The 24,817-nt window shown below is 31.4% G+C and overlaps 4 protein-coding genes across 7 annotated transcripts in view; all 4 read left to right on the top strand.

Annotated features, from left to right (window-relative positions):
- Nucleotides 1-24,817, top strand: part of LOC145186651 (mannosyl-oligosaccharide glucosidase-like) — a 405,622-nt gene that overhangs the window by 215,071 nt on the left and 165,734 nt on the right. The window lies entirely within an intron of this gene.
- The window catches only part of LOC149884515 (dynein axonemal assembly factor 4-like), a 381,661-nt gene that overhangs the window by 215,071 nt on the left and 141,773 nt on the right, over nt 1-24,817 (top strand). The gene's annotated exons all lie outside the window — the stretch shown is intronic.
- The window catches only part of LOC145186554 (uncharacterized), a 246,865-nt gene that overhangs the window by 215,071 nt on the left and 6,977 nt on the right, over nt 1-24,817 (top strand). The window lies entirely within an intron of this gene.
- On the top strand, nt 188-12,871 carry LOC149884520 (uncharacterized). 3 transcript variants are annotated; one of them, XM_090094895.1, is made up of 4 exons: nt 188-355; nt 6,711-6,971; nt 9,758-11,068; nt 12,672-12,871. In XM_090094895.1, exons 2-4 carry the CDS (start codon nt 6,722-6,724, stop codon nt 12,869-12,871), a joined length of 1,761 nt encoding a protein of 586 aa, XP_089951021.1. In that variant the 5' UTR covers nt 188-355; nt 6,711-6,721. The 3 variants fall into 3 exon arrangements, with proteins under 3 accessions (XP_089951021.1, XP_089951023.1, XP_089951022.1); XM_090094896.1 differs by lacking the exon at nt 188-355 and adding an exon at nt 867-960; XM_090094897.1 differs by lacking the exon at nt 9,758-11,068.

Genomic DNA, 24,817 nt, shown 5'->3' with positions numbered 1-24,817 from the left:
CTATAAATAACTTTTAAATTAAATTAGGTTCTCTTTGATTAACCTAAACAATTTAAGTTGTCAAGTCAACTAACTTTGTAAAACCAAAAAATTAGTGAATAAAATTTCCACCAATCAGTTTATCTTCATCCATAAATAATCTGAATGTTATTTCAGTCTTTTTAAAAAGACTTTTGCATGCTCTATTGTGTGCGTGATTATCTATTTTGCAGCCAGATCTTTTTCAAATAAATTTTTACAAAGTTTTTTTATAAACATTTTATGAACTTTTTTTTTAAGTACTGACGGTGTTAGACTGACGTTGGGATAACTTCTTTACTAATTTTTATGTAGAAATTGAAAAAGGAGCAAATCGGTGAGTATTTGATTTATAATTTAATAACCTTCAAACATAAATGATCAGTAAAAGGATAGTTTTGAACGAACTTGTGAAATCTCGAGGACTGAAAAAAATCTGTTTATTTTAGTAACAATTATCATTTTACCGCGTCAAAAGAAAATGAAAAAGCCGTCTGCTCTACCGACAGAATATTAAAAAAAAAGAAGAGGTTTGGGGAGAGCAGCGTGCTAATGAACTTAATCATTTATAATAAATAAGTGTCACTTTTAAGAGAAGTGTTTGTCGATGAATTGGGCCTCAATAAAAGCAGAAACCTAAAGAAAATTCTTTTTTAACTGAGCTTTAGCAACGAAACAGCAATAATCTCTGTTTTTTTTTGTTTTTTTTTTTATGGTTATGGGTTTTGATAGTAATTTATAATAGTTAAGCCCCCTAAATGAAACTAGCTCTGTTTTAATGTTAATAATAGTAATTTAATAGTATTTCAAATAATTTCCTAAAACATGCTGAGTTTGAACAAACAAGCATACTTAAAACTACACGCAGCAACAGCATTGCGGCATTTTTACTAAATGGCTGTAAAATCATTTAAGATTTTTGAGAGATTAATGTTTGATAAAGTAAGTTTTTTTTTATATACCGTGGATAAAGATGATTGTAGAGAAAATATAGTTTCAGAACTGCATATTCTAAGTTTCATGTCAAATGGGCAAAAGGTGTTGCGAGTGTTCAGCTCAGAATTGATAGAAATTAATTTTTATTCTATCATTTACGTAACTCGATTGCAATATTTATTAAACGGAGTTTTCATCAATCTTCGTTGACTCATAATAAAATCACTTTTCTATCTTCAAAGTAATCGCTTTGTTTTGATAAAATCCGACACTAGCTAAAACCTCGGCTTGAAGCAAACAGTAGAGTTGTTCAGAAACTTTACCCGTAGAACATGAGTAATCGAACAGAGCTTTTTAAAAGGTTTTGCAATCGCAGAATCAACTGACTTTTTATTTCAAACAAACTTGAGTAATTAAAAGTAATTGGTATCAAATCATACTCACTTGGTATTAAATTAATTAATTCATATTAAATTAATTGATTTGTATTAGATCATACTTAAAATACAAGCATTATTCCATTAAACTATTAAATTAAAATTCTCTCGCAAAATTTGGGTATATTCAATTATTCTAGAATAAAATATGCCAAATTTTCCGATTTCTCACAGTTGATCGATGTTATCACTAGGCACCGCCGATTCGATTCGTAAAATCCGCAAAAAGCCAATCCGACTTATTTTGCGGATTAAAATAGTCAGTTCGTAAAAATTTTTCGGATTAATAATCCGAAAGCTAATTTACGAACCACTAGCGAATTTTTTTTTTGCGGATTCACTTCGCTGTTCGGATTATCAATCCGAAAAATTTTTACGAACTACTAGCGGATTTTTTTTTTTGCGGATTCTCTTTGCTGTTCGGATTATTAATCCGAAAAATTTTTACAAATCAATTTAACTTTAATTCGTTTAGCGAATTATACGAATCGCGTTCCGTTTGCGTCACCATTAAATGGTGTGGTCCAAAAAAATTACGTTTTTATTATGTGCGCGTCCTATAAATAGTGGATTTCTTTTTTATTTTCAATCAGTTCTATTTGGAAATCTTAACATACAACAATTCGTTCAACAGATCAAGTCTACTATTCTTCACCTACATTTATTACGGTAAGCCAATATTATATTAATTTGATTTAAAAGTTAAGAATATTTCAAACTGAATTTTTGCGTTTTTTTTTTTTTTTTTTTTTTTTGTGGATCGAATTCCTTTGCGAATTATTTCGCTTTGCGGATTGCTTCAATTAGTGGATTGGTCCGATAAAATTTATAGTGTAATATTTCTTCTACTTAAATATTAACAGAAATAAAAATAGAAATAGAGATAAAAACTAGTTTGAAAAATTGTTACGCTCATTTCAATAATTAAGGCAAATAATTAGTTCTTTTATTGAAAACTTTATGCATGCCTCTAAAATATCATTTATTGTTAAGACGAATATTAAGGAAAATTTTCAAATAACTTAATAAATAATTAGTTCTTTTTCGGAAACTGTTTGTATGCATCAAAAACTATCACGTTTTATTAAGGCAAATATTAAGGAAATATTGAGGCAAATATTTCAATAAAAAGTCAGTAAATCGAAAATGTGATTTGATCCGTGTTTTCGAATTTTTAATCCGAAAAGTAATCCTTATTAACAATCTGATCCGTTTTTGTAGATTTTAAATTCAATAAATAATCCGAAATATTCGTCCGATCCGATATGGCAAACTCAATCCGATTCGTTTCTTTTTTTTTTTTATTTCACTTTTTTTTTCTTTTCAGATGCCTAAGCTGTCTAATATTTGGGAATTCTTCAGCAATGTGGAGGAAAACAAGGCAAAATGCAAGGCCTGTGGCAAAATATACTTAATCAATAAAAGCACCACAAGTCCAATAAGGAACCATTTGAAAAGAGTCCACTTGAATTTACATAAACAATTAGAAAGGAAAAACAAGCAAAAATCAACAATACCAGACATTTTTGATGAGCTTGCCTCTGAAGACTCAGATTTTGAACAAACACAAGAAAGAGGAAAAAAGAGGAGATGTCCACAAACACAAAAAGATACACCAGTATCGCCACAGCCTGGACCAAGTGGAACTTGTGGCACTTCCAACACACAGACACGGCAAGGCAGAAAACAGGCTACCAAACCTTAATGGGAAGTTACTGAAATCAATCAAATAAGAACTGTTGTTGACATTACTAAATGGGTGATTGAGGACACTCAACCATTTTCTATTGTAGAAACTGACGCATTCACCCGGATGATGAGAACTGCAACCAACGGTCAATTCAGAGCCATTACAGCAAAGAATATATCTACAAAATACATTCTTCTCCTTTTTAAATTCATCAAGGAACAAGTAAAAACATTTTCAATACAGACAAGTCAAATCTTGATGGAGTGGCCTTTACATCCGACGTGTGGACCACTGATCACACCAATTTGTCTTTCATGAGCCTTACACTCCACCATATAGATTCAAAGTTCCAATTAAAGCGCTTCTTGGTAGAAATGTCCTACTTCCCCGAACAACATACTGCCGACAATATTGCCAAGAAGCTCAATGAATCTATCAACAAACTGGAACTTGATTTTGGAGTCAAAACCTGGATAACAGTCGACGGTGCAGCTAATTTCCAAGCAGGTGTTAGGAAATCAATTGGGGTTCAAAGTGCAATTTGGTGTGTCGACCACCGTCTAAATCTAGTTGTCAGTGGTGCTGTCGATGATAAAAGATGTCCAAAATGGTCAATTCTCAACCACAAAATAACAAAAATAGTAGGTCACTTCAACCAGTCTTCTCAAAAAGCTATGACTTTAGTTAATGCTGCCAATGCCTTAAATAACTCCAGAACGAAGTAAGTACAGAGATGCCCCACAAGATGGAACTCTGACCTCTATCAAATGGACCCTGTGGTGGATCTTCTTCCGGCGATGCATTCTTTAAATAATCTGTTGTACAAAACCTACTGTTTCTGGAGGTTGTAAGTTGACAGATCTTTTACCAACAGATGATGAAGTGGAATCTATTCAATCTGTCATCCGGCTTCTGAGAGGCTTTTCAGAATTCTCTGAGAAATGCAGCAGTGAAAAGAATGTTAGCATCTGTTCCGTTATTAATTGCCTATACAACATCAGAGGAAGATTAGCAAGGGAGATGATCAAGCCAAAAACCGAGGTGTCATCAGAGCTTGCTCACTACTTCAATGAAGATCTAAACAAAAGATTCGAAGGGGAGTTGATGAATATTGAATTCTCTATAGCTCATTTTTTAGATCCTAACAGCAAGGGCATGTGCTTTGTGGATGAGGGGGAAAAATTTGAAGTAGTCAAAACTGCAGTAAAAAAAGCTATGGAAGAACTGTCAAAAAAAGAAATTTTGGCTAGCCAAAGCACTCCTTCCCCTTCAATGTTGGATGATGAAGATGATGACGACTTTGATTTCACTGAACAACTGAGGAAGAAAGTGTTTTGTGCAGGTTACATTAATCCTGGAGGTGAAACAAGCACCAAGAAAGCCATTTCTACTGAAATTGAGGGGTATTTGAATTCAAAACCAGTTCCAGCAAATACAAATGTACTGGAATTCTGGAAACAAAACCAGTATATTTACCCAATAATGTCAAGGCTGGCCAGAAAAAACCTCTGTATACCTGCTGCATCATCAACATCTGAAAGAGTTTTCTCAACAGCAGGGAATATATACAGCTCCAGAAAAACCAATCTTTCAATCTCAAAGGTTGAGATGTTGGTATATATGAAAGAAAACACTAAGCAACTCAGTAAAATTCAAGACATTGTGTGGCCAGGAAATGAATTTGGAAAATGATTAACTTTCAGTGTGATTTTGACTTTTTTTTATTTCTTAACAAGGAAATCATTTCGTTTCATTGTATATTTGAATATTATAAATAAATAAAAATGAATCTTAATTCGAAAGCTTTTTTTATTCTGAATCCGTATAAATCCGTAAAAATAATATCGGTTCGGATTCCAATTCGAAAAAAATTTTTCGAATTGCAATCCGATCCGAAAGTATCGAATCGGATTGCAATCCAAAAAAATAATCCGAAAAAATTTTAACGAATTATTTTCCGATAAATTATTTTCGGATCAAATCAATCCGTAAGTAGTTTGAACCGTTTAGCATAGATAATTCGGTGCACAATCCGCAAACCGATAAACAGTAACGAATCGGCGGTCTCTAGTTATCACTTAGTCAACTGATGTATTTACTTGACGGAGTTACGGTGTCGCAGAAATTTTATTAGTGACACTCTTTAAGAAAAATTTTTTCTTTAAAAAAGTTTTTAAAGTCTTATGTTCGGAGGAAAATTTCTGAAAGATTGAGGAAGTTCAGAATAAAAACTGGCCGATAAAATACAGTTTAAGATGATAAAACTTGTTTTTTTGATTAAAAAAATTTAGTCTTTTATCAAACTGAAACTGGTTTAATGAGCTATAGACTGCATTTACCTAAATGCAATTGCATTAAAAAAGTTGCATAAGTAAAACACATAATATGTGATGAGGTTAAGTGTGAAATGTAATATTATTTTTCAATTTAATAAGTATATTTTATTACAATGTGAGGCAAAAGCATTTTAAAGAGAAGACGGTACCACTAAACTTAATTTTCTAATCAATAATGTGCAATTTAAGTGTTCTTTATCTAGGTTTGGTTGGTGGCAAAAGCTACTAAAGTTAAGCCAACTTAATGTTAGCTGATTTAAAAACAACCATAGCGAACTTTAATACTCAATCATTAAATCAGTGAGTAAAAAAGCAAGTAGTGTCAACCGTATAAACACTTGCAGGATTTTGTAATTACAGACCTGGCTTCAATCTTGTAAACACATTATGAACCTGTATTTACAAGTCCACCACTAAAAATAGTATATTTAAAAATTAGAAGTTCTCCATAATCAATTTAATCTGAAAGAAACTGGCAAGTTGCAAACAGACTTTTTGCTCATAAATTGCAAAAACTATATATATTTCTATTTACTTACGTGACCAATTAAACTCTTTACCGAGTTCACATGTTGCAGCTAGGTCCTTAAACTATAACACATAATGGCATCCACTGTTACATTCGCTTAGTTGAGGGTATTCACGATCGGTCGAAAACAACAATATCAACTGTCATGGTATAGAGATAGGAAAAGTGTAAACAAATCTAATTTTCCTCAGTAAATTGCAAAGTTTGTGGCAAAATTATGTTGCTTTAACTTAGTAGCGTTGAATAATTACTCGTATGCAAATATGAAGATTTTAACAGAGAATTTCTAAATAATTTTATTGTTTACTTTGTTTACAGCTCATTATTGTATTTTTTGTTTCCTATGTTAGTGAAACAATTTAAATGTCTTACTTTGATATTTTAAAAGGGTTATATTCGCATCAAAGTTGTTACATTTAAAAATAAATCAGTTCTAATCTGTTTAACAACTTATTGACAAGTTTACTGTTTTTAGAGATTCCACTTTTTAAATAGATTTGTAATTACGGGATAGAATCTGTTTAATGTAGGTCTCTAGAGTTTTTATAGAATTTACCTTTAACGTGAATTATTGGGCGCAATCGCAAGTTTATTACTCACAAAAAACCACGTGTGTAATTCGTTGCAACCCGTTAATTTTACGAAATTTAGGTTTTTAATTAGCCTATGACTTTGTTGAACAGTTTTATTAACAATGAAAAGTTGATTTAAAAAATCAATCACTTCTTTGTTCAAGAAAAAACGCAATACTTCTTTTTATTTAGACACATTCATCATGGATCCAAAAATAAAATGCATTTTGCTTGACAAAATATCATCCAAATGGAAAGACTTTGCACTTAATGCTGCTTTTGATAAAGCTGTTACTGACTATATTGACCAAGAAGAAAAGTGCGATCAACTAAAAATGGACGAGCTTCTTAAAAAGCTCGTTTTACGAAATCCTTCCGACTTCATGTCCGTGGTCAAAAAGTGTCTTACTCTGATGGGTAAAGCAGATGTTTTGAAAGAGATGGAGATGCTTCGTAAGTGAAGACCTCTTTTTGCCCTTTCAATGGTTTTTCTGAATTACACTTTTATAATTTGACTTTACTTGTTTATAAAAAATCATAATTTCATAACTGGAATCAGTCTGTAAGTATAGTTTCACAAATATCTGCAGTTTTATCTACTCCATAAAATTATCTTAACAGCTCAGTTACTTTGTGCAAATGAATTAGACGTTTAACTTCGCAATAAATAACATAATTTATGCTTTAAACTTTAATCACGTCCTATCTTTGATTGAAAAATAAGGGTATGCAATATTCTCTATACTGATTTTAAAATGATAGACAAACCCATAAGCAAATGCATATCAGTTATAAAAACAAACTTATCAGGCAAACTATAAATAAGTTAGGAGTTTACTAGCTATTGTTAAGGGTTTGATAGTTAAATGTAAATGCTGAATAAAGCCCAAGATAGTTTCATTTCTAAGTTTTAACGAAGGAACCTTCAAGTTAGAAGCAACTTTAAAGGTTCGTTTGTTTTTTGTATTTTTTTACTTTTTCTGATCAAAAAAGGTGATAGGACTACCACCTTTGTTATTCAAAACTCAGAAAACATGCGAGCTCAATATTCATATCCTTCATTTGTCAACGACATTTTTGGCTCCTGCTATTTTAATTTGAATTGTGAAAAACGTAGTAAGAGAAATGTAAGTACTGAAATGGATTTTCTTTTGGAGCTTACTGGTCTGAGGCTTAACAAAAAGATGAAAGCGTTCTTTAGTTTAACCTTAAACCAGTAAACGTTCATTGAGAAAACAAAACTCTGTGATGCAAGATTGACTTCAACATGCATGATGACATGAAACTTATTTCTGTTTGGGATCTAACAATAACAATCGCGTTTATGTGAAACAAAATCTTTAAAACTTTGTATTAAAGATACTAACAAAAAGAAGAGGCATAGTACACAGAAAAAATCAGAAAGAAGATAAATACTCATTACCCACGCTTTTACATTTTACATAATAGGATCACGTAATTTAAATAAATTCTAAATCTAAGACACAAGACGGAGAGCAGTTGGATTTGGAAATGAACATTACATTATGTAAAATATCTTCAACATACGCAGCCCATTAACCTAGGACATTTTGTAACATAAATTCACGAAGTTTAATGAAATTTAGTTCCTCTATCCAGATGGGTCGCAGTCTCACATTCGTCAAGAGAATCTTGATAAATTACTGAAAAACTGCTTTAAAATGCTATATAGCGATGATAAAAAAACTCAACACCTTAAAATAACGTTGAAAGACTGCTATTTATAAAATTATACTGCTGATGTTCTGTCAAAATTACCATCAAACCAGACCGAATTGTCAATATAAATCAAATTAATATACAGTAACTCCCTCTAATATGTAATTCCCACCAGGGTTTCTTATGAGTAAAATGAGATCTCAGTGACTTAAGTTATTTTTTTAGCTCCGGGTTATTAAAGTTTGTAAAAATAAATTCAACAATTGCTTGTTTACGTGTTTTTCAAACGTTATAACATTGATGTTAACATTCTTATGCAACCCAGAAGCAACGTTGTTGACAAGGTTTTAATGAAGTAGGAATAAATCATAATAGCTTGATGAAGCATAAGATGTCAAAGAACAAAGTTATATTCTAATTCTATTTCTTAGGCATGAAAAACCTTGGATTTTAGAGTTCTTAAGGACCAATTTCTTTAGGTTGAAATATCAGGCATAATTTAAAAACTACTATTAATCTTTCCTGTTTATGTGGGCTTTACTGCCAGGATTGGCGCTACATTTGATTTTATTTATCAAAAAAAATCAAAAAGTATTATTATCGCCCTCATTCTATAAAAAAGTAAAGAAATTGCTCATTCAAAAAGTTCATGTTCAGACTCATTTTTAAATTCGTAAAGAAAAGGAGATCACTAATGATGCTTAAATCCACTTCAGTTATTTAAGTGAATATGAACAGGGTGTTTCATAAGTAACGCCCAATTTCTTTTGTTTGTTACTATTTAGTGAATGAGAACATTTCTGTTTTAACATAAGGAAGGAATAATATAATTACATTTTTGCTAATTAGCTGCATCCAAATAAAGAATTTTTGTTAAAAATTTTCAATAGCAAAATAAATACAAAAAACTGCATTATATTGACTAAAGAAAATGCAAATGCTTCTTACACAATGCAACTGCATTCGGAGAAAATCACTGCTTGGATTGGTGTTTGAAAAGATATTTAATCCCTGTCCATTTTTCTTTAACGAAGCCGACAACGATATCTTGCCATTTTGAAAGAACAGTTTTTAATTGAATTTAGAAAAAAACGGTAAGAGCGTACAGTTGCTTTCATGCAGGATGGCACACCGCCCAATGTTTTTAACGCAGTCTAACAATTTCTTCTCAATCAGTTTGGAGAAAATCAATTTTTTAGCAGACATTTCAAGCAATTTTAGTCTCCTCGTTCCCCAGATCTTAATCTATGTGATTACTGGCTCTTAGAGTGTTGTAAGTAACATTATATCATCGCAATCGACCTATGATAATGAAGAATTAGTTAATTAAATTGAGTAAGCAATAGCAAAGATTTCACAAAAAAAAAAAAGCAATATTAAAAATATAATAGCCCATTTCGAAACTGTTAGGTAAAAAAATTTCAAAGATCTATTATAAATTACAAGATACATTATTAAATTTGTTGCATTTTTGATTTAAAATTAGTAGTAGTTTTGCTTTTCCTAGCTTATGTTAAAATTGTGCGTTACGTTTTGAACACCTAGTACTTCTTGTGTAGATGCAAGTGACCAACTGAAAGCATATTATCTAAACACTTACAAGACAACGCATCGACAGGAACAGAGTGAAAGAAACAATCTCAACCTTCTCCTTAGTAAACTAAAGTTAGCTTCAGTAGAAAAGGAAGACCTAAAATTGCTTAACGACGACTTTAACGAATGGAAATATTTTCTTCATAAACAAGATAGTTACAAGCCAATAACGTATGACGAGGTATTTGATGAAAGCTCACGGCTGGTTTTGATTTCAGGGCCTAAGGGTATTGGGAAAACAAACTTTCTGCAAAGTTGTCTTTACCATTGGGCAAATGGTTTTCATTGGAAACACTTAAACTTTGTTTTTTATTTCGACTTTAATAAGATTAGTAAACATCAAAAGGTCTCAAACATGAATCAACTTATAAAGAAGTTTTACAAAAATATACTAAACGGGTACGAAATTTCTTCGTTTACAATGACAATGTTAATAATGGACGGTTTAGATGAATTTGCTTACTTTGAACAACTAATTAATCACAAATCTTCAAACAACACTCCTTTAATCACAGCGCTTGAAAATATTTTCAGGTCAGAAAGTTGTAAATGTGTTCTGAGCGGAAACATCGCAACTGCATTGAGATACTGGGGTAAAATTAGGGATCACAAAGAGACAATAAACCTACAGATTTTAGGTTTAAACATTAGTGGAACCAAGTGTTTCATGGAAGATCTTTCGTTAAGTGAAACTCTGATAAATGATCTAGAAACACTCTCGACGTCTTCTCGTAATGGGGCGGCCACGCTCTCAGTACCACTTTATCTAAATGCAGCTTGTTCAACATTGTTTACTTTAAGTCTTCTGTCTGTCAAAACTATGACCGAGCTTTTAGCACTGATTTTTCTGCACTTAGTGCAACAAAACTGCAACAGTATTGAACCATTACAGCAGCTGATGCAAACAAGCCACAAGCATATTTTAAACGTTTTCCACGTGGCCTTCATTATGTTTGGCAGAGGAAGAGTGAGCGTTTCGCAAAAGGAGCTGGGCTTGTACCTAAATGAGAAGTGTTCAGATCCGCTGGGTTTTATGAAGTACTCTGTCAAAAGTCAGCAATATGAATTTGTTCATTTCGTTTTAATGAAGTTTTGCGCATCTATTCATCTTTTATTCAACGTTACTGCTAATGAGGTTAATAAAAACGAGAGACTACGTAGTTGCTTGCCTTTCATCAGCGGCTTTGTTCATGGTTATGACCACAGCTTTTTAAATTTAGTTTGCCAACTAAAAGAGTCTTTACACAAACAGACATTTTGGCTAAGATTTATCTATGGTAAGATTTTTTTTTTTTTTTTTTTTTTTTTTTTTTTTTTTTTACTTTTCATGTAATATTTTGTAAATCCGTCATTGGTTTGTTTATACTTCCTTTGATTAATAAATAATCATAATGGATATGGAAAAAGGTTAAGGAAATTTTACAATTAGTCTAAAACTTTTTGTTTTTTGCTGGTTATGTTGTACACTATATTTTAATGTTGCAAAAAACATGAAAATTGGAACCTTTTTTTTTAATCTTAAAAATATTGTAAATTATTAAATGATTTGAAACTTAAAAGGGACGTTTGTCTTGCGATTTTAGGTTGAAATTTCCAGACATTCTGATGTTAGGCAATAATAATATTGTTAGTGCTAAAGCACTTACTGACTCTTCCTTTTCAAACATTACGAAGTTTCCTTCCTTTATGTTTTGTTTTCAAAAACTAATGAAATAATTTTTGCTATTAATATTCATTTAAGCTCTAATATATTGACAAAAAGGTTAATCCGAAATAAAACCATAAAATCTGCATACGGAGTTTTAATAATCCGAAGGTAATGTATACCGTCAAGAGGACACTTTTTATGGGGGAGACATCTTTATAAGACCTAGTTGGAGTTGGGTCATAACGTCTTTTACGAAGCCGATTACGGTAAGGGGTTAGAGGAAAAATGTGTAAACTGTTTCTAACCAGCTTCAGAGCTATTGGAGAAACAAAATATTCGGGTTTCCAACAGTTATGTAAGAAATCATCTTATCAAATTATTTTCTGCTCCTTTCCGGCCGAAGGAAAACGTCTTAAAGCATTACAAAAGCTTGATTGCGCTGCTGATTGGAGCAGAAAAAAATCTTGAAAGCAGATAAAATCTGACTTGAAAGCAGACGTAATACTCTAAAGCGAACGCACACTGTAAATGACGGATCATCAAATGATAATACCATGATGAATGCTCGTAATAGATTTGCTTTTGATACAATAATAAATCAAAAAAATGAATCCTTTTATAAATTTAAATGTATAAATAATAAAATCGGAGGCTAAAGATTGTGTCAAGACATTTGTAAAGATTGTTTTTAACTAACAGAATTGCGTCTTTTGGCTGTCGTTTAACTTTGATTACTTCAGCAAGAGATTTCTTTAATTCAAAACACCTTAAATTATCTAAACTGGCGGACTTTTTTCAAAACCGATATCTTTTTCTTTGTTTCTTTTACTACCATTTTTCTTTAAATTAGTTTCATATTCTTTCTAAAGTATGGTTTTTAACAAACTGTGTTACCATTAACCTGTGAACCGAAAATATTTATCTTTTATCATGGAGTTCAAGTTTAAGTTCCTCTTTTCTAGCTAATGAAAGGGAAAATCATTTAAATTGTCTAGTAAGCTTCAATGGGACAATAAAAGATAAGCTACATTTACCTTATTTTCAATCACCAATAGCTAAATTACTAATTACATTATTTTCAATCACTAACAGCTAAAACTAACTTTTCTATTGGCCCACTTTACGCTTAAAAGCAATAGCTCACGCTTTTATCATAGTACGCTAGAAAAAAATAAATATAAACTGAAAAATTTAGTATTTAGAAGCTTTAATAGACCTTTCCTTTTTTTTAGAACACAACGATCGCGAACTTTTCATCAAATGTTTCTTTGAAGCACAGGTTTCGATTGCGGAGGATTTGAAACATGCAATTGAAAGTCGACCAAGATGGATTATTAACTTAGATGAGCAAAATGTGCTTCTCAAGGTATCAAAACGAAGATATTTAATAGAAAAACTACTTGAAGCAGGGGTCATGAAATATTGCGTATAAAGTCGTAATGAACACGAGTTTAAAAACACTGAAAAAATATCAACAAATGTAGTAAGTAAGCAACAAGAAGTCTTAATAAATAAGTATCCTGATAAACTAAATGCTGAATACATGAAAGCACTTGGCTTTTATCATGATAAACAGTTCGATAGGGCTGAAATAATCTTTAGACGGGTAGAAAAAATACAAAATGAAGCATTAGGAGAGAAAGATAATGATACATTAAATACAAAATTTTGGATAGCAATGTGCCTCTACAAAGAACAACAATATTACTTCGCTGAAAAAATGTTTAGAGGTGTTGTAGTTATGCGAAAAGAAGTTTTAGGAGTGAAACATGCTGATACACTAAATACTAAGTACTGGGTTGCAAGGTGTCTATATGAAAAACAACAGTTTAATTCCGCTGAAAGAATGTTTAGAAAAGTAGAAAATGATCGGAATGAAGTTTTAGGAGAAAAACATGCAGACACACAAACTACTAAGTACTGGAGAGCACGTTGCTTATATGCTAATCAACAACTCGATAAAGCCGAAAAAGTATTTAGAGAAGTACAAAAAATGCGAAAAGAGGTTTTTGGACAGAAACATGCTGATACCCTAAGTGCTAAGTACTGGGTTGCAAGTTGTCTTTATGAAAAACAACAATTCGACAACGCTGAAAAGATGTTTAGAGAAGTTGAAAAAGTAGAAAAAGAGATTTTAGGAGAGAAACATGTAGACACACTTAACACTACGTGTTGGGTTGCAATGTGCCAATTTAAAAAACAACAATTTTTTTGTGCTGAAAAATTGTTCAGAGATGTAGCAGTTATGCAAAAAGAGGTTTTAGGAGAGAAACATGCTGATACACTAAAGACTAAATACTGGAACGCACGTTGCTTATATAATAATAAACAATTCGAAAACGCTGAAAAAATGTTTAGAGTTGTAGGAACTCTGGGAAAAGTAGTTTTAGGAGAGAAACATGCTGTTACACTTATTTCTAAATACTGGAATGCTCGTTGCTTATATGATAAACAGAAATTCAATTACGCAGAAAAAATGTTTAGGGAGGTAGAAAAATTGGAAAATCAAGTTTTTGGAAAGAAATATGCCAATACATTAAATACAAAGTGCTGGGTTGCAAGTTGCTTTATGAAAAACATTAATTCGACAACACTGAAAAAGTATTTAGAGATGTTAAATAAATGCGAAAAGAAGTTTTAGGAGAGAAACATGCTGATGCAGCAGTTATAAGGAACTTGAGTGTTGAGATTGCAATGTTTAATATTGAAAAAAGTTTTGAAATTAAAATAGTAGTTTTAGGAGAGAAAGATGCTGACGTGTAAAATACAATTTATTTGGTTAAAAAGTGTCGATTTAGAAAACTCAAAAACAAGAAACAATTATTAGAGAGGTAAAGTATACGTGATAATTAGTTTTAAGTGAGAAATATGCTAACTCTCCGCTAAAAACTGAGTAAGAAAGTTTTTTTCTGACATCCAAGCACTCGATTACGCTGAAAATTATTAACAGATGAATAAAATAAAAATATCTCACCAGAGAAAATGACGAAAAGGGAATAATATTTATCAAATTTTTTAAATTTGAAATACTCAATCAAATTTATTTTTTTAATTTATTAAATTTTATTAAATAATTTTTTATTAAATTTTAGATTTTAATTTTATTTTAGATCAGAAATCTGAAATACATATAATTTCAAAGTATTTTGGGATGTTTAACTTTGGGGATATATTATTTTGTAAGATGTTTTTGTGGAACATACGGATTTATTAAATATTTAACATTGTGGTTGCAGTCACTCCACCGAGCTTACCACCGAGCGCTCACATTCCCTCATTATATGGACAGTTTTTAGCGCGATGAGCTAAATATGGAAGACTCGTTTTTGCTGAATGGAGTTTTGATCTATTATAACCATATCGGCTCAGAGAAGTGTTAATTTTTATTAGTAATTTTCTGCGCCGAAAATCGTTTGTTCAGACCAGACCGATATTTAGTTTTCTAACACGTAGAAAGATTCATGCTATCTTAGTTTTCGTTACGGTACCGATAAGTTATTCTCACAGAGTTAAGTTTTACATTTTCAACATAACTCAACCAAGTTCAACATCTATTAGCTTTGTCGTGAAGAACTGTGCTGATGTGATTGCATAACTAAAAGCATTAGCTGAGTTTCTGCGTGCGTTAGCTATTGAAAATATAACCATAAAATAACTAAGGTAGTAGAAAAATAAAAGAGCTGGCTTAGAATCACCAGGCCAACCTTAACGTCAAAAAAGGCCAGAAGCTAAGGTTAAGTTATAGATGCCATAAACTTATCCATAAAAACTTACCATTTTGGATCATAAAATTATAGCCATTAAACAATTAAACAAAGCCGAATATCAAAACAAAACTTTGTTACCGTAATCGTAAAAACATAGCTTGTTATCAAAACTTCAAGAGAATTCACCCACATATCTCATGCTTGCACGTTTTGACAGAAGTCAACCCCGAAACCTAATACTTTCAATTTAATATGAGGCTGTGAGTAGCTAACTGATCATTTGCCTCTAACTACTTTGCACGCTTAAAAAACCAATCTAAACGGGTGTTCAGAAATGGTCCAATGGTTGGGCCACTTCTGAACACCAAATCCCATTCGCTTCTCTCCCTCTCATCAAAAAATCAAAAATACTTTTAACCCTGATACCAATCACTCGCTCATATATTTTAAAAACTTCAAATATATCAAAAGTTTATGTTGTCATATCTTTTCCTACGCAAGTTTAAAGAGCGTTGGATATTATTTATTCGTGAGTTGAAAGCGTCTTAAAACCCAACTCATTTTACTAAAAATTTAGTTTTCATTAAGATCTTCTTAATTATGTAAATATGTTTTTTCTGTTTTACGCAGCTCTGCTTTGTGGGATGTCAGTATCATGGCGGACACTTTGAAGGCAATCAATGTAGGAAATTGTTGAATAATTTTAATGTTTTACAATGTCTTGCTGAAGAAACTTCCAACACACAAGTTCTTGCTGTCATTGAAGCTTTCAAAAAGTTTAATTTGGTTGTGAATTCATGCTTTGAAAATGTACCAGAAAAGGATTTTTCTTTCAAGATTGATCAATTTAAAGCTGTTGAGACTGCACATCAAGATTTTCACCAGCATTGGTCAATATACAAAAGAGACAAAACCCACCCTGAATACAAAGGAAGGCTATTCAGTTGTCTTGTGGATTTGAATAGCAAATATCTTTAGAAAATAATGAAACATTTTTATCCGTTCAGCTTCATTTTAATTGATTAATTTTACTTGTTAGAAGAGAATTTAAGCTCATAAGTAACCCATTACAATGAATTATAGTCAATTTCAAAAAAAAAAAAAAATTATGCTATTCTCATACCAGAGTTTAGTGTTATTTGGGAATAGTAAGCTGACCAGTGCTTTAAATGTCATGTCAAATAAGTTAAAGAGTGTGAAGATATCACAAGAAAAGAATAGAGTTGAACAAATTTTAGAAATTAATTCACTGTTAGTGTAAATTTATTGAGCTTTACAATTTGTAGATTTGATAATGATTTTGAAAACAAAATACAAAGGAAATTCTAGGCATTTTTAGCTGATTTTATATATCAAATGGGTTTTTCAACACAGAAAACATGTTGACCAATTAAAAATCACATGCAAAAGGATTTCAACACATTTCTTTGCTTCGCTCACAAATCCTCAGGGCTAAATCCATGTGTAGAATAAGAGCAATTTTACTAGAGTAAAAAATGTGAAGATTTTTTATAACTTTCATCAAAAAATCTGTTAAAATGTCTCAACTAACTTTTAAGGTGGTAGTTTAGTTAAAAGAAAGCTTATGGGGTACTAATAGTACTGTGATAAAAGGTTTTATATAGAAAATGGTCCATATGGTGTAAATAGGGCTCATTCAAGAACAACAGTTTTGACCCCCGAAACCAACATTTTTGGTAAGAACATCGAAATCCTTATTTTACAATGTTGTTGGTATATTCAACTAAAGCACATGCGTTACCCACATTATGGCCTGGGCGCTTGTAATAGGCAGTAATTAGTAAAGTTTTGCACTGGAAGTGAAAAAACCAACAAAAAATCAACATTAAAACTACCATAACTTCTGTTATACTGCAGAGATTGGGATAAAATTTTACCCAAATCTTAGCATTGGCATAAGCTACCTTGCCACCGAATTTTATTGGTCTATGATTAATAGTATGGATTTTATAGCGGTTTTGCTATGTCAAAAAAGAAGGTAAATTTTTTCCGTTTTTGTAACTGCAAGATCACTTTTTTCCCTCAGATTTATCTAAAAGATTTCAAAATTTGCACCAGTTGACCCTGGGATGTGTACACTATTACCTCATATAGGTGGCATCTCGGATCAACTAGATTGGCAATATTGGATTTCATGATAACAGTGCGTACACAATACTCTTTTGTATACAGTTTCAAGCGAATTCTTTAGCAATGAAGGTTTTCTTTGAGATTAGTTATCGGCGATATTTTTACGATTTAAAATGTTCTTCCTTCATTTGATTAGTTCGTTTATTTGTGTAAATCTATAACAACAAAACCATTGATACAATTCCTTATTCCAGTTTCATTCAACTTTTAAACCTCAAGGAAATATTTTTAACAAACTAATAAAGAATGCCAATACTTGAGGTAATGAAAATTGAACTATATATTATACTGTTTTCAATTAACACACAAGATAGAAATTTAAATATACCTTTCTTTCTTTATCAGAAGAAAATAATCGCAAGCTTTTCATGAAACATTTTTTTTTTAAGCAAATGATTAATTTGCCGAGGATTTTGAACTAGCCATCGAAAGTCGGCGAGGATGGATTGAGGACGAAAATGCTTTTCTCCATATGGCAAAACAGAGACATTTTAGAGACAAACTAATTGAGGCAGGGATCATATTAAATCGTATACGATACCTTAAAATGGGACGCGAGGGTAGTTTTAAATCAACAAGAAAAGAGCTCTGATACAATCTGATAAATAAATTTAAAATCTTTGTATGAAAATTTTTTTAAGAAAAAAAAAAATTCCATAACGTTGAAATATTCTTAAGAGATGTAGACAATTAGCGAAGAGATGTTTTAGGAGAGAAACATGCTGATATTCTTTCTTCAAGGCACTTTTTACTCTTTTTTTACATAGAATAAAGTATTGTGCTGCTTTGTAAAGGAATGCAATAAATTTTTTTCCTTTGTTTTTGGAAGTTCATTCTTAATAAAATACTATCTCAGGATATCAGAATAACAGAGTATAATTTACAAACTTATTCTTGTTTTCCTTATTTTAGTTACCGTACCTATGAACAAGTTAATCCATGGAATTAAACTCTAGATTTATCAAATTATTCAACCAACTCTATCATCTGTTAGGTTACACATTAAGCAATAATAGAAGAGCTTGTAGCATATCGTAGAACTAATTATTAGAACATTATGTTACATATTTTATCGAAAATTTATAAGCATTAGGGAAACTTTAGGCCATGATAAGCAACTGAAATATCATAATAAAAGACCTTCATCGACATAAGAATAAATATTTCGAATTTAATGCAGTTTACTAAAAATGGAAGATGGTATAAGAGATCAAATGTGATTTCGATTAGATGTTACGTGAAAACAAGCAGTTAAAAAAAAGAAAGAAACGAAAGTCAGTTTTTAGTAAAATATATTTTTTATAATTCTTACTCTTTTAGCCGCTTCCTAAATTTAAGCCCGTTGTAACTAGAGAAATTTGCATTAATAAGCGAATGTGAGCTCTTAGATCATATGTAATTTGCTGCATATGATATTGGAATGTTCTCTGAAAAATTATTAGCTCAAGTGGTTCTCATTAAACAAAATTTTAAAAACCAACCAATTATATATATCAATTATCTAACTCGCGCTTCCGCAATGAAGCAAATTCACAGTGCATAGGATCATGCTCTAAGACCTTGCAACACATCCCCAGAAGTTTTTTTCGATTATCATCAGAAAATATTTCCTCATTCAAAAAATGTTAAAGACAATCTATTTTAGTAGAGGCCTGGGGAGAAATCACAAGCTTTAGGGGAGTGCCCAGGAATTTTGTTGTTTAAGATAGGTAACTGAGAGGCATGGGGCATACTCAAATTTATAGTATGCTGATACTAGTGTCGAATGAGGATGACTTGCAAAAAGTTAGGGTAATTGGAGCTAAACCAACCACGCCTCGATTCCTAACTGCCACCTTCTTAGAACTACGTCTCTTTTAATCATAAATTTCTTTTCGTTATATTATAAACTAAATCAAAATTCATCGACAGATTTCAAATTTCGTAAAAAAATCTCTTTCCTTTTGAGATTTATAGCCATGCAAAGCTTAAAATTACCCCCCAATTACCATCAGAAATAACTTTAAATGGTCTTAATTTTTAAACGAAAACTTTTTTTGATGTAACTTGAAATATGTAGATGAATTTTGAGCTTGTTTAATATAAAACAAAAAAAAGCTAAAAAAGATTTTTATGAATTATACTCTAGGGGACGACTATTAGGGGTCGAATAAGGTTTGCTACAATCTTTTATTACCGTAAAAATGTAAATTTCTTGTCTTAATGGTTATTTGATTATGATTGATATTTTACATTTCAAAATCATACTAAATGTTTGTTCATTGGAGGTTTAACATTTTACTTTTTATAAACTACATTCCTGCAAATAGAAAGCTAAAAGTGCTTGTTGTTGTAAGCAACAACCGCGCTTTTAGCGCCACTACATAGTTTGGGCTGTACTCTCTAACTTTTCGCATTCGCCAAAACTGATAGAAATTCTGATGAATGGATTCGAGAGATTATTCTTTCCAGTAACCTAAGCCTACAGAATATAAGAAGCACAAAAGAAATGCACATTTATTTAATAAATATTTGTCATATTTTATGCAAGTTTTATGGTTCAACTGTTGAAATAGAGTACTTAATTACTAATATTATAAATTATTTTTATCAAATTTAAAAAATTATATATTAATCATACCGAAGACTCCACCTTTCATGCCGATGAATTCAATAATATATTGCTCAACAATGTGTACCTTCGAAGGAATTGTAGTCCTTAGATTTCTATATCTAGTAGAGAACTCCTCTAAATCTTTGATATATGTGGAGTTTAATAATTTTCCAAAACAACCATGGACTATTTCTTCAAAATCTTTAAGTACGTTAATGTATTTGGCAGTGGAAACTCCAAGACTAGACTCCTGAAAAAACAGTTCCGAGCTATCTATGTTTTTAAGCAACTTGTTGCAAGCATTGCCTTCAAAACGATGCTTTCTTGGTAGGACATTCTGCTGATGTTTATCTTAGACAGATATTGGTTAACAAACTGTAACCCACACCCCTCGTTTTCAAATAAAAATTTTTAACCTCTTTTAATATTTTGTTTTTAACAATTAGCAGTATATGTAGACCAGGAATATTTACAAGCTCTAGTATTTTTTGGTTTATGTCTTCTGTTGGTAATGGGGGATTAACAAAATTTGTGTACTTATTTGCTTTTTTTATATTTGCACAATCAGCCATCCATTGGTCTTACAATTCACAGAAACATTCTAAAGTATAATGGTCACCTTTTTGATAGTCAGCGATGACGTAATGCAATACGGACAAGGGTGCTTTGATGTTGCAATTTGTTTCTAACAATTTGAACCTTTAGATCTTTGATACCATGTAATTTAATGAAGAAATGTTCAATTTATCCAAAATTAACCGCAAATTATGGTATTTTTTGTTCGTTGAAGGCAAAATTGCCTATATAATAGTTTTTTGGACGCTTGAATCATTAAAATCTTTGCACGCATATCCGTCATACGTGCTCAATTTCTCTGAAATTTTATTATTTTCTGGTTTTACGGTGATTGAAAGAGTAACTTTAAGGAATCCCTGTCCTCTATCTACACCTAATTTGATATCAACGTCATTTGTTTCTTGATATCTCGGATGAAGTACCATCGCTTCAAGCTTTTCAATGTCATTTTAATACACAATACATCCATAAAAAATCAAAATGAATGTGATAGATTGCAATCTAGTTATCAAAAAAAAATTGTTTTTGGTCATAGATTACTTACCTCTTTGCTTTCATTTAATTCTAATAGCAATCGGAATTTATCACCATTAAATAATTTTCCAATCAACTCGTTATTCTCAATCAATTTAATATTGAAATAGATTCCACACTTTCCGTCTTGCCTCACTTCTCAGAAATTGTGCAGCGATTTCTAATAAATTGCAACATGTAATCATGTTGCGATTACTTAGAAATCATAATGAAATTATTATAAAAATTGGTTTTAAACTCATAACAAAATTATTTTTAAAAGTATTTTTAAGCAACAAAAACTTTTCTGGCATGTAGTTTTAATTGAAGTTTGTTCAATTTATCTAAAGAAAACAAAGGTTTCTTAACCTCAGTCTTTCCAAAAGAGACAGTGAGTTGCTTTGGACCAAAAGTTTTTGTTGCCTGAGTCATTTGTGTTTAAATCTTTGATAGAACTGGACATAACCTTTCCTTGCGTTGTTAGAGATTTTGATTTTACAATGGCAATCAAATTCTTTTGTCTATCTAACTTCGTACAGGGATTTGGAAATCCTTGTCCCACATGGACATAGCAATCTTGACACACAAGTCTTTCTGCAGGTTTATTTGAAACATCTTCAGCATCTCGATAAACAAGTTTTCCCAACACACATTTAACCATAGGGGCCAATATTTTTCCCATTTTTTTCACAAATAAAACAATCACATTCTCTCCCTCTGATAACTCTGGTATTCAGGCCTAAATTTTATAGCATATATGTGGCAACTATTATAACCAAAATAAAGTAACTAAATTCTAACTAAAGCAAATTAAACATCAATATAGTTATAGTTACCTTTATAACACGGCCGCATAGTGAAGTAAGGATCAGTCCGTGCAAGCTTTTTTCTACATTTTGAGCAAAGCATGGAAGGAAGGTCAGGGTTATCCGTTGAATAATCTTTCAAGAATTTAGTTTTGATAAGGTTTGAGTTGTCTTCTTTCTTTTTATTTAGATTTAAATAAGTTGTTTCAGCATTGTTTATTGGTTTTAAATCCTTGCCTTTCCTGAAGCAGCAAATGCAAAACTTTTTAACGAAATCAACTTATTCTTTTGCATCTTTAGGCATTTCAAATGAATGCTTCAAATGAAAACTTCTGATATGGGTTGATACTATTGGCATGATGTATCGGCCATATTAATCAAATGACAATATAATAGCCGCAAACATGCTTTCAGTTTGAATGCTAAAGCGTGTGAGGAGTTATTATATAATTACTAACAATTAGCAGCTGCTAGCTTTTAGTAATTGCTAATAATTAAAGATAGATTTGCTTTGTTTTTGTTGCAACAAAGAATTAAAGAGAAAGTAATGAAAATTACATATTCAACTTTAAATTTCAATATTAAACAAACTTTTTAAAATGCTTTAAAAGAAAAATTGACAAATTTTTCACAAACATTTCTGAAAATCAAAATACAGGGGCATGGGCATATTTTTGTGGTATTCGAAAATCCCTCGAATCCCCACTAGGGTATGGTTCCTAAAAATTATTTTCAGTTTTTTTTTTTATTTTGCATTTAACGAGATCAAAGTTCATCGACAGATTTCAAATTACATGTAAAAAAATTTTTCGGTTAAAAATCAAGACCATTTAAAGTTGTTTCAGGGGGTATGGTGGGGGGTAATTTTAAGCTTTGCATGGCTATAAATTTCAAACGAAAAGACATTTTTCGATGAAATTTGAAATCAGTCGATAAATTTTGATATAACTCATTATAGTACAAAAAGAAAATTTTTATGATTAAAGGAGTTCTAGAAAGGTGGCAGTTAGGAGCCGGGGCGAATTTTGTTTAGCTCCAATTACCCTAATTTTTTCCAAGTCATTCTCATTCAACACCAGTATTAGCATAGAAATTTGAGTATGCTTCATGCCTCTTTGTTGCCTATCTTGAACAATAAATTCCGGGGCACTTCCCTAAAATATGTGATTTTCCCCTAAACCCCCATTTAAAAAAGTTATCTTTTGAATTTTTTTAATAAGGAAATGTTTCCTGATGATTATCAAAAAAAAAAATTCTTGGGATATGTTACAAAGTCTCAGAGCATGTTCATATTACTGATCTCTATAATAACTGGATAGCGCAACTCCGAGCAAAACTTCTAACTTTTTGACGCCAAAATCGCCATATTGGAAAGCCCCAAAAATTTAAATCCCGTAAGCTTTAAGTTCTGTTTTTCGGCTTAACGCATGGCCGTCTGTACTAACAGGCCTCGTAAACGCGTAAATCGGGGCCTGGAGCTGGGGGCTAATCTAGTACTCTAAAGCTATCTTGTCTTAATAATTTCTAGCGACATTTCGGTTAATTTTCAAATTAAGCAAAATATTATCTTGTTTGAATCTAAAATCTATCTAGAATGCCTAAAAAATGTTGCGTGACCAACTGTAATGGTAATTACAATAAGCAAAATAAAGAGAAAGTTTTTCGGCTTCCTTCTGAAAAAGAAGAATATAATCGTTGGATGAATGCCATTCCACGAGATAGTATACCTGACAGCCCAGATACAGTTGTTTGCGAAAGACACTTTCCATCTGGATATCCAACAGTTACCAAATTTGGCCATAAAAGGCCTCGCGATCCTCCATCAGTTTTCACGTGTCAAGCCTAGTTTGATACCTACTTTTCCACCACCATTAAGAACAACTTTTAAAGCATCTTCATCTGTCCGGAACATTATGGCCGATGAACTTGATATGTTTTTAGCTGCTGATAAGATTGCCTGTTTTAAATCATTACACCAGAAGCTACAAAATAAAGAAATTGATTTTGGTGTAGTTGATGTAACTTGGTATTTTGCTGGTGAACATTTGCTAATCATTCAGTCAACAGACTTTGAAGAAAACTCTTCGATTGTCAGATTTATGCTTAAGATTAAAAATGATCTTACTTTTGAGGGATACTTTTGTGGAGTTAAGTACAAAATTGCATCTCTATCTCAAAATAGGATTTTCACAATCGATTCTTGCTCAAAATTACAAGAAGCTATTAATTTTTTAAATAACTTAACAAAAGGCAGAAAAATTATGAATCTTTTACAGCTCATCCGTGACATGAGCTCTGCTACAATTGGGAAGAAAAAATACAGCACAGAAACTATTGTTAGAGCATTTGATTATTTTGCAATTTCAAGATCATTATATGAAAGATTAAGGGAAGATTTTGAACTTCCAAGTATTTCCCTCTTAACAAAACTAACTTCAAAACTGGATTCTGCAATGGATGATATAGAGTTTTTAAACTCAGTTTTTTTAAAGCTTGACAATGAAATGCAAAAAAAATGTATACTTTTAATTGATGAAGTCTATGTTAAATCATCACTTACTTATCATGCTGGCTCAGTCTTTGGTAAAGCAGTAAATAAACCAGACTCTTTAGCAACAACTGTTTTAAGTTTTATGTTAGTGTCACTTTATGGGAGGCCGCAATATCTCTGCAGAATTTTACCAGTTTTTGAGCTTGATTCTAAATTTCTCTTTGAACAAACTCAATTTGTCTTAGAAGGAATAAAGAGTGCTGGAGGGATACCTGTAGCCCTAATATGCGACAATAATCGAGTAAATCAAGCACTATTTAAAAAGTTTGATTGTGTTGATCCATGGTTGACTAAAGACAATATGTTCTTGTTATATGACTTTGTGCATTTACTTAAATCTGTTCGTAATAACTGGATCACAGAAAAAAGTCAAAAGTTACGTTATGAATATGATGGGAAAACAAAATATGTGTGCTGGTCTAGTATCTTAAGTTTGTTCAAACTTGAAGGAAATAACATTGTAAAATTGTCTAAACTTACA

The sequence above is a fragment of the Hydra viridissima genome, unplaced genomic scaffold (assembly GCF_058129835.1).
Source record: "Hydra viridissima isolate aposymbiotic clone 2 unplaced genomic scaffold, HvirCarnegie_v1 scaffold_8, whole genome shotgun sequence".
Classification (NCBI taxonomy): domain Eukaryota; kingdom Metazoa; phylum Cnidaria; class Hydrozoa; order Anthoathecata; family Hydridae; genus Hydra; species Hydra viridissima.
Note: the sequence above shows the minus strand (reverse complement) of the source record. Positions and strands in the feature narration are given on the sequence as shown.

Bases quoted from the DNA above. Each gene is read 5' to 3' on its own strand.
- LOC149884520 (XM_090094895.1), top strand. From the start codon at position 6,722: ATGGATCCAAAAATAAAATGCATTTTGCTTGACAAAATATCATCCAAA. The intron at 6,972-9,757 runs GTAAGTGAAGAC...CTTCTTGTGTAG, and splicing joins GAAAGAGATGGAGATGCTTC to ATGCAAGTGACCAACTGAAA. The intron at 11,069-12,671 runs GTAAGATTTTTT...CCTTTTTTTTAG, and splicing joins TTGGCTAAGATTTATCTATG to AACACAACGATCGCGAACTT.